Raw genomic sequence first — 13723 nt, forward strand, 5'->3', positions numbered from 1 at the left:
AAAAATTGGGCCTCGTTTTGGCTCTAGACAACTGGGTGAGTGTGAGTCCTAGAGATAGGTTAAATTTGGCTTAAAAAATTGGAGGCATTCTTTAGAGAGCAGAGATAGGTTACCTTTTGTGTCAAAACAAGTGGAAGCTAAATTCTTTCGTATAGTTAAATTTAACACTATAGGTAATGCTACATCTATAAAAGATTTTATATAAATGTTACATATGTGCTGATATGAGTGGAAGCTAAATTCTTTCACATAGTCAAATCTAATACAACAGAGCGAGCGACGGGCAGACACAGGAGAAGCAGCAAGTGGAGGGGAGCAGATGCACGATGCAACGGACAAATCCAATCAGGTGACAAATTTTTACCCGTGACGTAGGTGGATAAATTCAACACAACTTGAGTGGGAGGTTGGCATTTCATGACCTCAGGCCAAAATCATGGGTGTTTCTCCTGGTTTTAGGATTGGATCCTGGGGGAGTTCAGTCGTTTGGAACCGATCCAAGCGATTCTCTGTAGAAACTAAAACTATCCGGCTATCCAAACGCATAGGGTGTGATCGTATCAGATATGGATGGATACCGTTGATCCTATATCATATCTCTTTTTTTTATTGGAGTCAAAGCCGAACATGGATGGTGTCGGATACATATACAGATGCGGATAGTCTATGTCATGAATACGGATCGAATATGTGTCGAGTCAGATACAAACATTGTCAGTCAATAGAACTAACATATTTGTCAAGTATATGCTTTAGTATGTCTTATAGATGCAATATATAAAGAAATCACCGAAGCGGAACTCAAGAAATTTTGAATTAGACGAGTCCTGAAAAGATTGTTAGCACCGGATCATCCGACGCTTAGGAAATTGTACACGCTAGAGTGTTTTGACTCAGAAGAAGTATTTCAACAGAACACACCGGATGATTTGGCGTTGAGGTGATAAACATGTCGGAGCATTTTATATGAGACATGCAATTTTCAGAAGATGGTCTTTTAACACGCCGGATGGTTTGGCGATGAAGATTGGCTATGCCAAAGAATTTTTCAGGAGTGATGTTTCTCGATGGCAGAAGGAGTTTGAACGTCGGATGGTCCAACAATGAAAAAGCATATACATCGGAGGCTTCAACGAAGCATTTTTTAGAAAATTTTCTCTCGGCTTAGTGGAGAAAGAAGTTCTACTCTGGATGGTCTGGCGTATACCAAGGAAGCTTTACTGGAGCAATTCAATAGAGTTCCAACGATTATTTCGTAGACAGTACACGCTGGATGGTCCGGCACTTATAATGTTGCACACGCCAGATCATCCGGTGAGTATAATAAAATATGAATGTTGGAGTAACGGCTAGTTCGCAGGGTTGAGACTATAAATACCCCCACTGACTCGATCATTTGAGTGTGCTGGAGTCCACATAAATTCACATACACTTGAAAAGACATCCAAGCCACCAAAGTGTTAAAATTTATCATCAAAAGTAATTAGTACAAGATTAAGGGAGTGATTAGTGCTATTAGGCCTAGAGAGAGTTGTTGCTGCATAGAGGGAGATCAAGAAGTGATCCTATATTGTACAAAGTGGTATGTCGGTAACTTAGAGTCTTGATGTCTCACCGGCATTGTGAGCTTCAGTGGCTCGTACTTGATGACCCTTCAACTTATTGTGGAACGGCAACAAGACTATTGTATGAGAACGTAGAGATCCTTGCCTTGATGGCTCAAGCTCCGAAGTGAAGACGGCAGTATATGACCGGAAGAGAGACTTGTGGTGAGGTCTTACCTTAGTGGCTTGGTAGCTCAACCTACTCGAGATCTAGGTGTCACAAAGGTCATGACTGGGTGCCGTCCAGGAGCTATAGCTCAGGTGACTGCTCCAACGTAAACTAGGGATGACGTTTATGTCATCGATACCACGGGATAAAAATCCCTTATACCAAGTTTGCTCTCTCTACCTTCTTTGTGTTTCCTTTACATACTTACAATCTACCTTTACCTGTTTACCTTCCTATAGTAGTTTGCTAGTATTATCTATAGGTTGTAAATCTTTTTGAACGGTAGAGTAGATACACTCGATGAATCTAGAGCATATTTAGATAGAAATTGAAGTATGTTTATCTTGTGAAGTTTTTGGAGTCGGTTAGTTTTAAGTGTCCTAATTTACCCCCCTCTTAGGACGTCATCGATCCCTAAAGTTTGATGCCAATTAGGGACGATTAAGTGGTGAGAAGAATAATTTAAGCTCTTCTTCCAATGTACTAGTTGATTGTGTCTATCATCTACGATAACAACAATATTAACAAGATAACTTCAAGCCAAGTTTTTGACAAAATCACCGCCCATGAGATGACTATGAACATGAAGGTTCATCCTCATCCGGCACCAAGAACCTTACTCTCACAAGCAAGCAAGCTTCTTGCCCACACATAAAAGAGAAAATAAGAAAGCAATATGAAGAGTCAAGCTCAAGCGAAGATGATAGTGATGAAGATGAAGAGAGCGATAAAAAAGATGAGTAAAGCACCTTAAGTGATGAAGAAATAAGTCCCAAGATCAACAAGCTCATCTCAAGATTAGAGAATGATCTCACAAGGATCAATGCTAAGATTAATCTTCTAATCTCTATGAAAGACTTAATCAACACGATTGATTATATTAAGAAAGAGAAAAAGACTAAGAACAAGAGGAAAAAAAGAGGAATAAGCAAAGCATTTGTAAGCATAGGAAGATGCAGGAGTGAAGATGAAGATTCAAGTTTAAGTGATAAGAGTTTCACCATCCACTCCTCCCAGAGAAGCTCTTTCTCAAGGTCGCCATCACGTAAGTCATCATCGCGCAAGTGCCTTATATCCAAAGGTATGAAATCGATGTAAGTAATGACAAATCCAATGAGAATTCACCATCGCAAGAAAAACTGTTTGAATTGATCAATAAACAACAAAGGGTCTTAACATGTCTCTCACAAGTATTTGACACTTGTATGCACATATTTAGAGGAGCATATCCTATGGGTTATGATTTTAAGATTAACATGTGTTGCAAGTGATATATTTTGTAGTCTCATTGAGTAATCTATAAGTCCTCGGAGGTATGCAATGCTTATTTATTAATTAGTATTATTGTTAATTTATTTGTACATTTAAACTACCTCTATGCATAATATGGTTTAAACTTTTTATCTCTTTATATTGTCTAATTGTGTATATATTTTACTCTCATCATATATATACACATATAGAGAGAGAGTTTAGATCATATTATATGAGTTTTATGAATTGTGACCCATGTTGTTTTATTTCAAATGATATTCATATTACCTTTTCAATTGCATTCTTACAATTAGTATCATTTATTATTGGATCATGATTTATGAAGTTCTCTCCTAAGTGCTCTAACGTTTTCCCTTGAATTTAACATGTGTTTGTAGCCTTTTTGAAATTGTTGATAAAGGGGAAGAATTTTGACAACCAAAGTAAGATGCATGATTATTCCTCGGATGGGAGAATTTTGCATGGGTCGCAAGGGAGATAGTGGCAATGAAGAAAGGAGAAGAATTGTCTCTATGACAGTCACAATAAAAGGAGGGACAAAGTGAATATAAGAACAAGTTATGACAAAAATGGGATATTTCCCTTATAATTAATTCATTTTCAATTGATATCTTTGGTGCACTTTCAATTGGTAGCATTAGTTGTTCTTACCATAAATCCAAGTAATGTGGTAAGGCATTGTGTACTTTACAAGTGTTGTCATTTATTATTTGTGCACTTTATAATTGGTATCATTTACTTATCACTTACTTTGGTTGTGTCGTCATCAATCACTAAAAATAAAGAGATTGTAGCGAACATGGCTATTTTAGGGCAGGTATGTGATTTTGGTGATTAATAATAATATAGTCAATAGGACTAATATGTTTATCAAGTATATGCTTTAGTAGGTCTTATAAATGCAATACATGAAGAAGCCACTGAAGTGGAACTCTAAGAAAGTTTGAATTGGACGAGTTCTAAACAGATTGTTAACGTCAGATGGTCTGGCGCTCAGGAAATTGTACACGCCAGAGTGTTTTGACTTAGAAGAGGTATTTCAGCGGAACACATCAGATGGTTCGACATTGAGGTGATAAACACGCTCGAGCATTTTACAGGAGATGTGCAATTTTCATAAGATGTTTTTGTAACACACCAGATAGTTCGGTGATGAAGATTGGCTACACCGGAGCATTTTTTTGGAGTGGTGTTTCTCGGTGGCAGAAGGATTTTGAACGTCGGATGGTCCGACGATGAAAATGCATATATACCAGAGGCTTCAACGAAGCATTTTCCAAAAGATTTTCTCTCACCTTAGTGGAGAAGAAGTTCTACTGTCAGATGGTCTGGCGCATGCTGAGGAAGCTTCATCGGAGCAATTCAGTGGAGTTCCAACGGCTAGTTCACAAATAGTACACGCCGAATGATCTGGCACTTGTAATGTTGCACACGACAGATCATCTGGTGAGTACAACAAAATATGACCGTTGGAACAACAGCTAGTTCGCGGGGTTGATGCTATAAATACCCTCACTCTGTTATTTGAGTATACTGGAGTCTACTCACATACACTTGAGAAGACATCCAAGCCACCAAAGTGCTAAAAGTGATCATACAAGGTAATTAGCACAAGATTAAGGGCGTGATTAATGCTATTAAGCCTAGAGAGAGTTGTTGCTGCCTAGAGAGTGGATCAAGAAGTTATTCTATATTGTATCAAGTGGTATGTCGGCACCTTAGAGTCTTGATGTCTCATCGGCATCGTGAGCCTTGGTGGCTCATACTTGTTGACCCTTCGACTTAGTGTGGAGTGGCGATAAGACTCTTGTACGGGGACACGAAAACCCTTGCCTTGGTGGCTCAAGTTCTGAAATGAAGATGGTAGCATGTGACCGGAAGAGAGGCTTGTGATGAGGTCTTACCTTGGTGTAAAGATGGTCAAGTGGGCCAGGCCAAATGGGCCGACACGAGGCACGACCATTTTGGCTCGGCCCAGGCACAGCACGGTACTGCGGCTAATGGGCCGGGCCGGCACGGCACGACCCGTTTAACTGTTCATATTTTTGTAGTATTTTATATAATTTATTTAGATCTAATATCATATAGGATATGTGGTACAATAGTAGTGTGTTTGACTCCCAAGTAGAAGGTCGGGTGTTCGATTCCGAGTGAAAGCAAGTTTTTGTGATTTTTTCTAATTTTTTGCGGGTTGACGGGCAAAAAAAAAAATCATCGGGCATACCGTGTCACGGACCAGCACGGCACGACCCGGTCTTAAATGGGCCGTGCCTGGACTGGAGTCGCAGCACATGGGCTGGCACGACACAGCCCATTTAGCTAACGGGTCGTGCCTCAATGGGCCCGTGTCATACCGGATCAGGCCACCCATTTGGCCATCTCTACCTTGGTGGCTTAGTAGCTCAACCTACTTAAGGCCTATGTGGTTCAAGGGTCATGACCGGGTGCTGTCTAGAAGCTATAGCTTAGGTGGATGCTCCAACGTAGACTAAGGGTGACGTTTATAACATCGATACAACAGGATAAAAATCTCTTATTCCAAGTTTGCACTCTCTACCTTCTTTACGTTTTCGTATTTATATACTTGCAATCTACATTTGCTTGTTTGCCTTACTAGAGTAGTTTGCTAGGATTGACTATAAGTTGTAAACCTTTTTGAACGGTAAAGTAGGCATATTAGATGAACTAGAGCACATTTAGATAGAAATTAATATGGTTTGTCTTGTAAAGGTTTTAGAGCCGATTAATTTTAAGTGTCTTAATTCATCTCCTCTTAAGATATCACCTATCCTTACAATACTCCTATGGAAGAAGTTATGTTAGAACAAAATCGGAGAAGTTACGAGTGTTGGATATGCTGGTTGAAGTTTCTATTAATTATTTGGACATATTAATAACTTCAAATGAAACAGTATCAACCATAAACTTGTAGATCTCGTCGAGAGCTATAATTTTCATACAAATGTAATATGCATCTGACACCGTATGAAAAAGTTACAAGCTCTATAAGATAGACTCGGTCACTCGAATAATCGTTGGATAGTATTCGGCTAAATCCGATTTTATTCTTGGATATCCGATATCCTACAGATACCTAACTCTCTATATTCAAATCTAATATCCGAAAAAGTTCCTAGATATCCGAAAAATTCCTAGATATCCAATTCAAAAATACTATCTAAACCCTTTTGGATAGGCGGGCGGGTGAGAAATATCCGACGGTTTTGATCCCTACCATCACACCCTTTAATTTATGTGCTCAGATGAACCCCTATACAGTACAAAGAGAGGATTGACTTGAGCCATTCTATATTACTATGAGAAAAAGGATTATGGTTAGCCTGTGAATGTTCACCACCAACGTTCAAACTTGCCATAAATAGGAAATAGTTACATGTTTGGAATTAGTATTAGGGTTGGGGTTAGAGCTACGGTGGGTTTCCAGAGAGGTTGTACCGATCCTAGTGGTGTTGGCCATGTTAGGCAACTGTGCGAGCAGCTCCGTAGTTACGGTAGGATGTAGGCAGGATGAGCCAGTAGAGGCGAGGGCCGTAGCAAGCACCGGTGGTACATGACGGCCACAAGTGGTGTAAGCGGTGGTTGCAACAGGGCAGTACGCACAACGTCGTGGTGTAAGGACGAGGAGGAAGAGTAAGAAAACACAGTGCTCACCAGTATGTACCTGGAAAATGCTCGTCCCATGGAGACTCGAGAAAAGTGGCTAGAGGATGAACTAAGAGAAAAGTCACCATCGTCTGAAATCATGAACAAGGATACCTCAAGATCTGAGAAGAAATTTGTCAACAGGAACCATGAGTTTCTAACAATGACAAGCCGTTTCTGGTGGACAAACGCAAACATAACAGATTTTGTATTCATGACAGCCTTCGTTCATTGACTAGTCACTTCAGTTCAGATAGAAGCAAGCAAGGAATGGAACAGGTGTTGGACCAATCCTTCTTCGTCACCTTTCACTTGCAGAGCACCCCACAACTCATCTTAGCGCGATGTCGCAGTGCGACCAACCGCTCATCAGCCAGAATGTCCTGTAACCCAGTGAGAAAATGCTCGCTGTACTGCTACACCCACTGCCATCTTGCCAAGGCCCGCGTGGTTCGGTGCCGAGCTCACTTCAGGTGCCCCCACACCACCGGCACCGGGTGAGATGTGTCTGCACTACTGCCTAAGTGCGTATCATCCCTGGCATTCCATCCGGATTCAGAGATGTTACATCACGACCGCCATGGTTCAAGTTGATGACAAGTGCAGAGCAGCAACTGCTTGCTTGCCCTCTTGAGGATCTTGTACGCACGTTACTGTCGAAATCCAAGTATTCAATAAGGATTGTACAAATGAATCCTATTGTTCATCCGCTGCTGGTACGATACTCCATAAGATTGCTAAGCCAGATATCTATACCTATACCAATGGCTTTAATTCAGTACCAAAGTGGTTGTTGAAGTGTAAGCAAATTATTCACTTTTTTATCAATTTAAACTTTTAGGTAAATTAAACTGTGCATAGTAGCTTAATATAGTATTATTGTCAGATGTCTAAGTTCAAGTCTTGTCCATAGCAATTTAGTAAAAAAATTATTGCTCACTCCTATTCCACTAAGTGATTTGACCTTAAACCTCAACCTTTTTACCAACCTGTCTCTCTCATCGGCCCCCAACACCCACAACCACACCTGCCATGCCGCATCGTTCCCCAATAGGATAGGCCACCGAGGCTGTAGGCTACACGAAAAATACACAATCTGTTTTGAAAAAAATACGCACCCCTTATGTATATCATTGTATGAAACATGAACTAATGTGCCAGCGCTAGCCATCTTAGTTGTGACAATTTCCAAATCAACGAACAGATAGCTTCGTTCCTGAGGAGGGGTTGAGCAGAGTTGGTTTCTAAGGTCATCTCCAATAGCTGCTTTAAAATTTCATACCATGTAACACTATTACAGTATCCATTATCACTATTATAGTACTTCCTTTTCTAACTATCTTCAACAAATACTCTATAAATCAATCCCTATCTTTTCTCCTATATTAAATTAATTTTTCTTTAACCGTTTCATTCACTTCGCATTCCGCATCTCTTGGTTCACTCCGCCAGTACGCCAATACGCCACCGCACCCCTACCTCCTTCCGCCGTGCGCCGCCCCCTCCCTTCCTCCTTCCGCCGTGCGCCGCCCCCTCTCTTCCTCCTTCCGCCGTGCGCCGCCCCCTCCCTTCCTCCCTCCGCCAGTACGCCATCGCGCCCCCTCCTCCAGTATGCCACCGTGCCCCCTCCTCCAGTGCGCCGCCCCTCCCTCCCTCCCTCCCTCCGCCAGTATGCCGACAGAAGAGGAGAGGAGGAGCGTGTCGGGGGCTAAAGTCTGGATCCACCGCGCCCCCTCCCTCCGACGACAGCAGATCCAGGCGGGCCCAGTTTCTGCAGTCGCCACCCGAGCCGTCCAACGACAGCTGGGCGGGGAGCCTCTGGACAGCCGCGGCCGCCACCGACGCAGCTGGCGCGCCGGAGCCAAGAGAGAGCAGCATGTGCGGCGCTGAGGGGAAGTACGGCAGCGGAGGCTGCTGCTGTTGCTGGTGGGGACACTGACCGCTCCTCGTCGTACTTCGAGCCGTCCGAGTTGGAGTCAGAGCCTATCCTCCGATGTCTCCTCGCCGCGGTGCGGCTGGCTATGGACGACACCGCACCCCGCGCCGCCTTCCCCGTCCGAAAGTGGGTCGCCGTCTGCGTCTCACTCCTCGCCACTGGTCCGGCGCGCCCCTCCTTCCCTCCGCCGCACCCCCTCCCTCCACCCGATTCCGCGAGCTCGCGAGAGCACCGAGCCGTTGCTGAGTGGGTCCCCGCACAGTGTTGCGGCCTCGCCTCGCCTCTGGCAAATATGCCGCTCCTCTCTCCTCTCTGAGCCGTCGTCGCATCCCTGTAAATGTCGAAGCCGACTCTGTTGGAGGATAGATACATGGATGTGGATGCCGCTCTAGATACAGTGCTTGTTGGAGTTGGCCTAAGGCCCCTCCCACACCGGTGACTCAGGTTCGAACCCCTTTTCATTTGAAAAAAAAGAAAAAGAGATAGCTTCGTTCCTCGTTCCTGCAGTTCTGCCCTGTGCCCACCAATTCGCGCGCAGTTTCCAGCCGTCGCGTACTGGATAACTTCACCCGCCGGTAGAACAGCCGTGTCAAGAGGAGGAAGAAGCCACTGCTGATCTCCAGTGGGGCAGTGAGGTCGTACAGAACTGAACAGCCCAACTGCTCCAGCTTTGAGTCTTTCTGACAGCATGCCTGAACCACCAGGCTTCCGTCTTCCCTGGCTCCTCCGCTTCCCGCCTCGCGAAAGCGCCACCCGCGCTGCACCCCTTGACGCTTTCCTTCCCCCTCAACGGGCCAACGGCTCCACTCCAACTCCAACCCCTCCAAGGCGCCGACCATACTGCACTGCTACTTGTCCTCACTTCCTGCTCCGCCTCCACTGCAGAGAGGAGCAATGCATCCCTGCGGTGCCTGAAGAACCAACCGTGTGGCCTGTTCAAGCAGGTACGGGGCCGGAAATGTTTCACTCTGGTTTTGCTTTTCGCCGCAACATGATGCCTCCTACCTAAATTCTTTCAGCTTCGAATACAACTGAGACGCTATTCGTTCAGGTTGGATGTTCTGCTTCCAGCTTGATACGGTGTGTTCAGTTGATACAATTTGTTAGGTTTGCCATGTTTCTTCATCGTAACATTTTCAGTTATCTGTGGAGATTTACGTGAACGTGATACAATGGTACTGCAAATCTTACGGTTTGCCATCAGAGACCATGGCCTTGGTGCCAATGAAGTGCCATGCCAACTCACTCACGTACTCAAATCAATAGACAGTTGCTAGAAGATTCACAGTTTCTCGCAAAATGGTGAAGTGAATTTGCACCTTAGTGTTCCATACTTTCAGATAGGGTTGGGTACGACCCTACAGTACAAAAGCATACTTTGTTAGATGGTCTTGGCCTCTTGGGTTTGGTCGTCATAATTTGAGGAGAACAATTTTTTCAATGCTTCTGAAAAAGGAGTTCAGTTAAAAGCGGGGTTTTCCCCCTTCAGAATGACACATCAACTAGTGTAGTGGTTGCTTCAGAACTAACACACTTCTTCAGAATGAGACACATCAACTAGTATGGTGGGATGAACAAGAAATGTTCAGTTCGAGGACTATTTATCTTTAGCTGCTGGCTGACAAAATGTGAAAAGCAAACTAGTGCAGTTGTTGGGGGTTCATACATAAGCAAGAGTATCATGCAAACCTGATTGGCTTGGCCACAACTGTTCTGACAGAAGTTGTTAACGCAAATTCATTGTTTATTTTTGCACGTATTCTTTATTTATGCATAAATTTTGAACTAAATACCCCATTGGCCATGTTAAGCTAACACTTTTGCCTCCAGGAAAGAGATACTTGGTGATTATTTTCAAGGGAGGAACTGAAGAAGCAATCATAAGGGAGCCATAACTCACTCGCAAAAAAAAAAGGAGCCATAACTGAAATGGAAGAAGCTCTGAAATCCTGCGTGGAGCAGCTGGTCATTGCCAGAGAAGAGCGGGAGCAGATCATCGTCGAGGCAGCCAACGAGATATCCTCCGAGAAGAAGAAAGTGCGCGAGCTACAGCACAAGCTGGAAGACGCGAACAAGAATGCGGCGAAGCTCGCCGCCGAGAACAGCAGCCTCTGCAAGGCCGTCGATGACAGGGACACGATGATCAGGGAGGTGAGGGAGTCTGAGGCGGCCGCGGGCGACAAGCTCGCAGACGCGACGGCGAGGCTCGAGTCGGCGCAGAAGCAGGGCGTCTCGCTGCGGTACGAGGTGCGCATGCTCCAGAAGGAGCTGGAGGTCCGGGGCCAGGAGCGGGAGTACGACCTCAAGTCCGTCGACGCCGCGCAACGGCAGCAGGCGGAGCATCTGAAGAGGATCGCGCAGCTAGAGGCCGAGTGCCAGCGGCTGCGCGCCATGGTCCGCAAGCGGCTCCCGGGGCCGGCGGCGATAGCCAAGATGAGAGACGAGGTCGAGCAGCAGCAGCCGCCACCGCCCGGAGCCAGACCGAGGCGGCCGCGCCCCGCGACGCCCTCAACGCCACGGTCAGTGACGCCGTTCTCGCCGCGGACGCCGCGGCGCTCCGTCTCCGACGCCGAAAGCTACGCGTTCAAGCTCCGTGCCGTCGAGGACGAGAACAAGGCGCTGAAGCAGGTGCTCGCCAAGAGGGAAAGCGAGCTGCAGTTCGTGCAGATGAAGTACGCCGACGAGGCTTGCAAGCTGACAGTGGTGCAGAGGCAGCTCAAGGATCTGACAGAAGAGAACTGGCAGCTGAGTGATGCTAACTGTCAGTCTGAATCTTGGGCTTCTGCTCTGATTTCTGAACTCGAGCATTTCAGGTCTGGGAACCAGGGTGGCGCGTCCATCATGGCATCATCCGACATGAACTTGCTCGATGATTTCGCTGAGATTGAGAAAATGGAGATGGCGCCAGGTGATCGAAAGCGCAACACGCCACGTGCATCTCTGGAGAAGGCGGATACGAGATCAGTAACGCCAGAGAAGAATGACAATGGTCTTGTCATGAATGGTAGTATCCCCAACGGCCATCCTGAAAGAGTTCATGATATCTGGGATCTCGTAATGCATAAGCATGATGCAAGTGGGGAAAGTGTTGACACCATTCTTGAAAAAATAAGGCATGAATTGGATTTGGATCGAAGCACTATTTACGCGAAAAGAGAATATTCAGATGTATCGTATGACCGGTCCGAAGTAGAGAAGATGGTGAGAAATCTGGTTGAGGAAGTCACTCCCATGATTCACAAATCTGCAGAAGACAATGTTGCAAGATCCAGACTACTGCTACATTACAAGCCTGAACTCTGTGGCCGCCTTGAGAACCTGGTTCATGTCTGTCATGATCTACTACATGGTAGTAAAGCTAACCTTGGAAAGTTCATTGATGAGGTTTGCCTGATCCTGAAGTACATAGTGAGCCAATACTTGTCAAACCAAGATCCATCTGATACTGTGGATAGTGATATAATGAATATTGATGGGGTTAAGTCATTAGGTACAATCAACACAGAGGGTCAACAGGACATCCAAAGTGCAAAACCAGCAGCAGCTTTAGATATCCAGAAAGATGCACAGGTAGGACCAATTCAGTCAGCTGAATGTCAGATTATGGCCAGTCTTCAAGAGAAGCTTGATAAAGAACTCACACGAGTTATACTTGCCCAGGATGATAATATTCTGCAGGGCAGAAAATCAACGTACTGTGAGATAGAAAGGTAGCAAAGATTCAACAGCTGCTAACTACACTACTTTATATATAAAATAACTAGTTACTGACTATTTTTTATTATTTTGATGCATATTCCTTATCATGCAGCCCTTCTGCTGAGGCAAGTGTGGAAGATTGGGCAGCACAAGAGGAAAATCAGTTACCAACAGTAATTTATCGTGTCCTTGGCTCCTTGCTATACATTTTTTGCAGAAAAATAGCGCTGTTTTAGTCACAGTTTTCACATTGTCATCAGGAACTGAATTCACAAAATCCGCACTTCCTGCAGAACTCAGAGATACTAGCAGCAGCTGGCAAGATCGCACATTGCCAGGAGACGATCACAATTCTCAGCAAGCAGTTGCAAGCTCTAAAGATCCCGACAACTTCAGGTCCTCTAGACAGCCCATTCTGCAACCCCAGGCCGAGCTCGGCTCTGTCCGACTACAAGCCCCAGTCACTCGGAAGCATTCTCGCCGAAGAGTTCGCCAACGCTGTAGGTTCCAGATCTCCTGCTACGCCCAAAGAAGTGCAGTTCAAGAAAAAAGACGACGAGCTTTATGCTACACCGAAAAGGAGCACAGCACAAGAGCAGAACGGTGACCCAAGGAAGAAGAAGAAGCGGGGTCCAAGCTTGCTCGGCAGGATAATGTTCAGAAAGAAAGTGGAAGGCAGCTCCTAGACTTCGTTGAACCAAAATGGCGGATGCACAGCCGCTGGTGCTGCAACCTGCAAGTGTGCCATCTGACTAGTACTGCTACGCTATGATCAGTAATTTTTGGGCGTGTTGTGTTTGTGGCTTTGTTCATTCCTTGCATTCCTGCTCCAGATGAGCAATCTTTTTGGCCATACATTCTGTTCCAGAGCCTGATGACTGGTGGCAGCAGAGCAGGCTCTAGAACAGGGTGTGAGCTATCTGTTTTCCTTGGCGTACGTGAACAGGTTTTCTTTGTGTATTTATGGACTTCATGATTGTGTTAATTTATTCTTTATTGAAGGAGAATTTATTCCTTTTTTTTTCCTTCCAGGAACAGTATTGTACTAGAAAATCTGTATTTCTGAGCTGTTCTGCACTTGCCTATACTGCTGGATTTATAGAGAGCGAACTTGAGCCCCAGTCCCCAGGTAGTGACAATTCAGAAGGACTACGAATAAATCACCATAGCAGTTTTTTTTTCTCGCCATAAACAGGAAGCATGTATACACATGGCATTGACAATTTGACATCTGAGGTAATTTGAGTCCTTCTAATACAGTAGAGATCCAATGCTCCTTTTGAATTTCGTTGGATGCTAACGGTATTGCCCGTAGGGATATTTGGATGCAGAAACACTGCAAGATTCGATAGGTAGGGGTGACTGCTGAGATAGCCA

The 13723-nt window shown here is 44.9% G+C and overlaps 1 protein-coding gene across 1 annotated transcript; it reads left to right on the forward strand.

The window, feature by feature from the left end:
- The first annotated feature begins 9335 nt into the window (after window positions 1–9335).
- On the forward strand, window positions 9336–13365 carry LOC133917994 (filament-like plant protein 7). Its single transcript, XM_062361787.1, has 6 exons — window positions 9336–9591; window positions 9699–9727; window positions 9788–9839; window positions 10533–12357; window positions 12459–12519; window positions 12640–13365. The coding sequence occupies exons 1-6, from the start codon at window positions 9336–9338 to the stop codon at window positions 13030–13032; spliced, it is 2616 nt and encodes an 871-aa protein (XP_062217771.1). The 3' UTR covers window positions 13033–13365.
- Window positions 13366–13723: the final 358 nt, after the last annotated feature.

Source organism: Phragmites australis, chromosome 5 (genome assembly GCF_958298935.1).
Source record: "Phragmites australis chromosome 5, lpPhrAust1.1, whole genome shotgun sequence".
NCBI classification, from domain to species: domain Eukaryota; kingdom Viridiplantae; phylum Streptophyta; class Magnoliopsida; order Poales; family Poaceae; genus Phragmites; species Phragmites australis.

Coding starts and splice junctions, on each gene's coding strand:
- LOC133917994 (XM_062361787.1), top strand. CDS start 9,336: ATGCCTGAACCACCAGGCTTCCGTCTTCCCTGGCTCCTCCGCTTCCCG. Junction 9,592..9,698: donor CGTGTGGCCTGTTCAAGCAG/GTACGGGGCCGG, acceptor CTATTCGTTCAG/GTTGGATGTTCTGCTTCCAG. Junction 12,520..12,639: donor AGGAAAATCAGTTACCAACA/GTAATTTATCGT, acceptor CACTTCCTGCAG/AACTCAGAGATACTAGCAGC.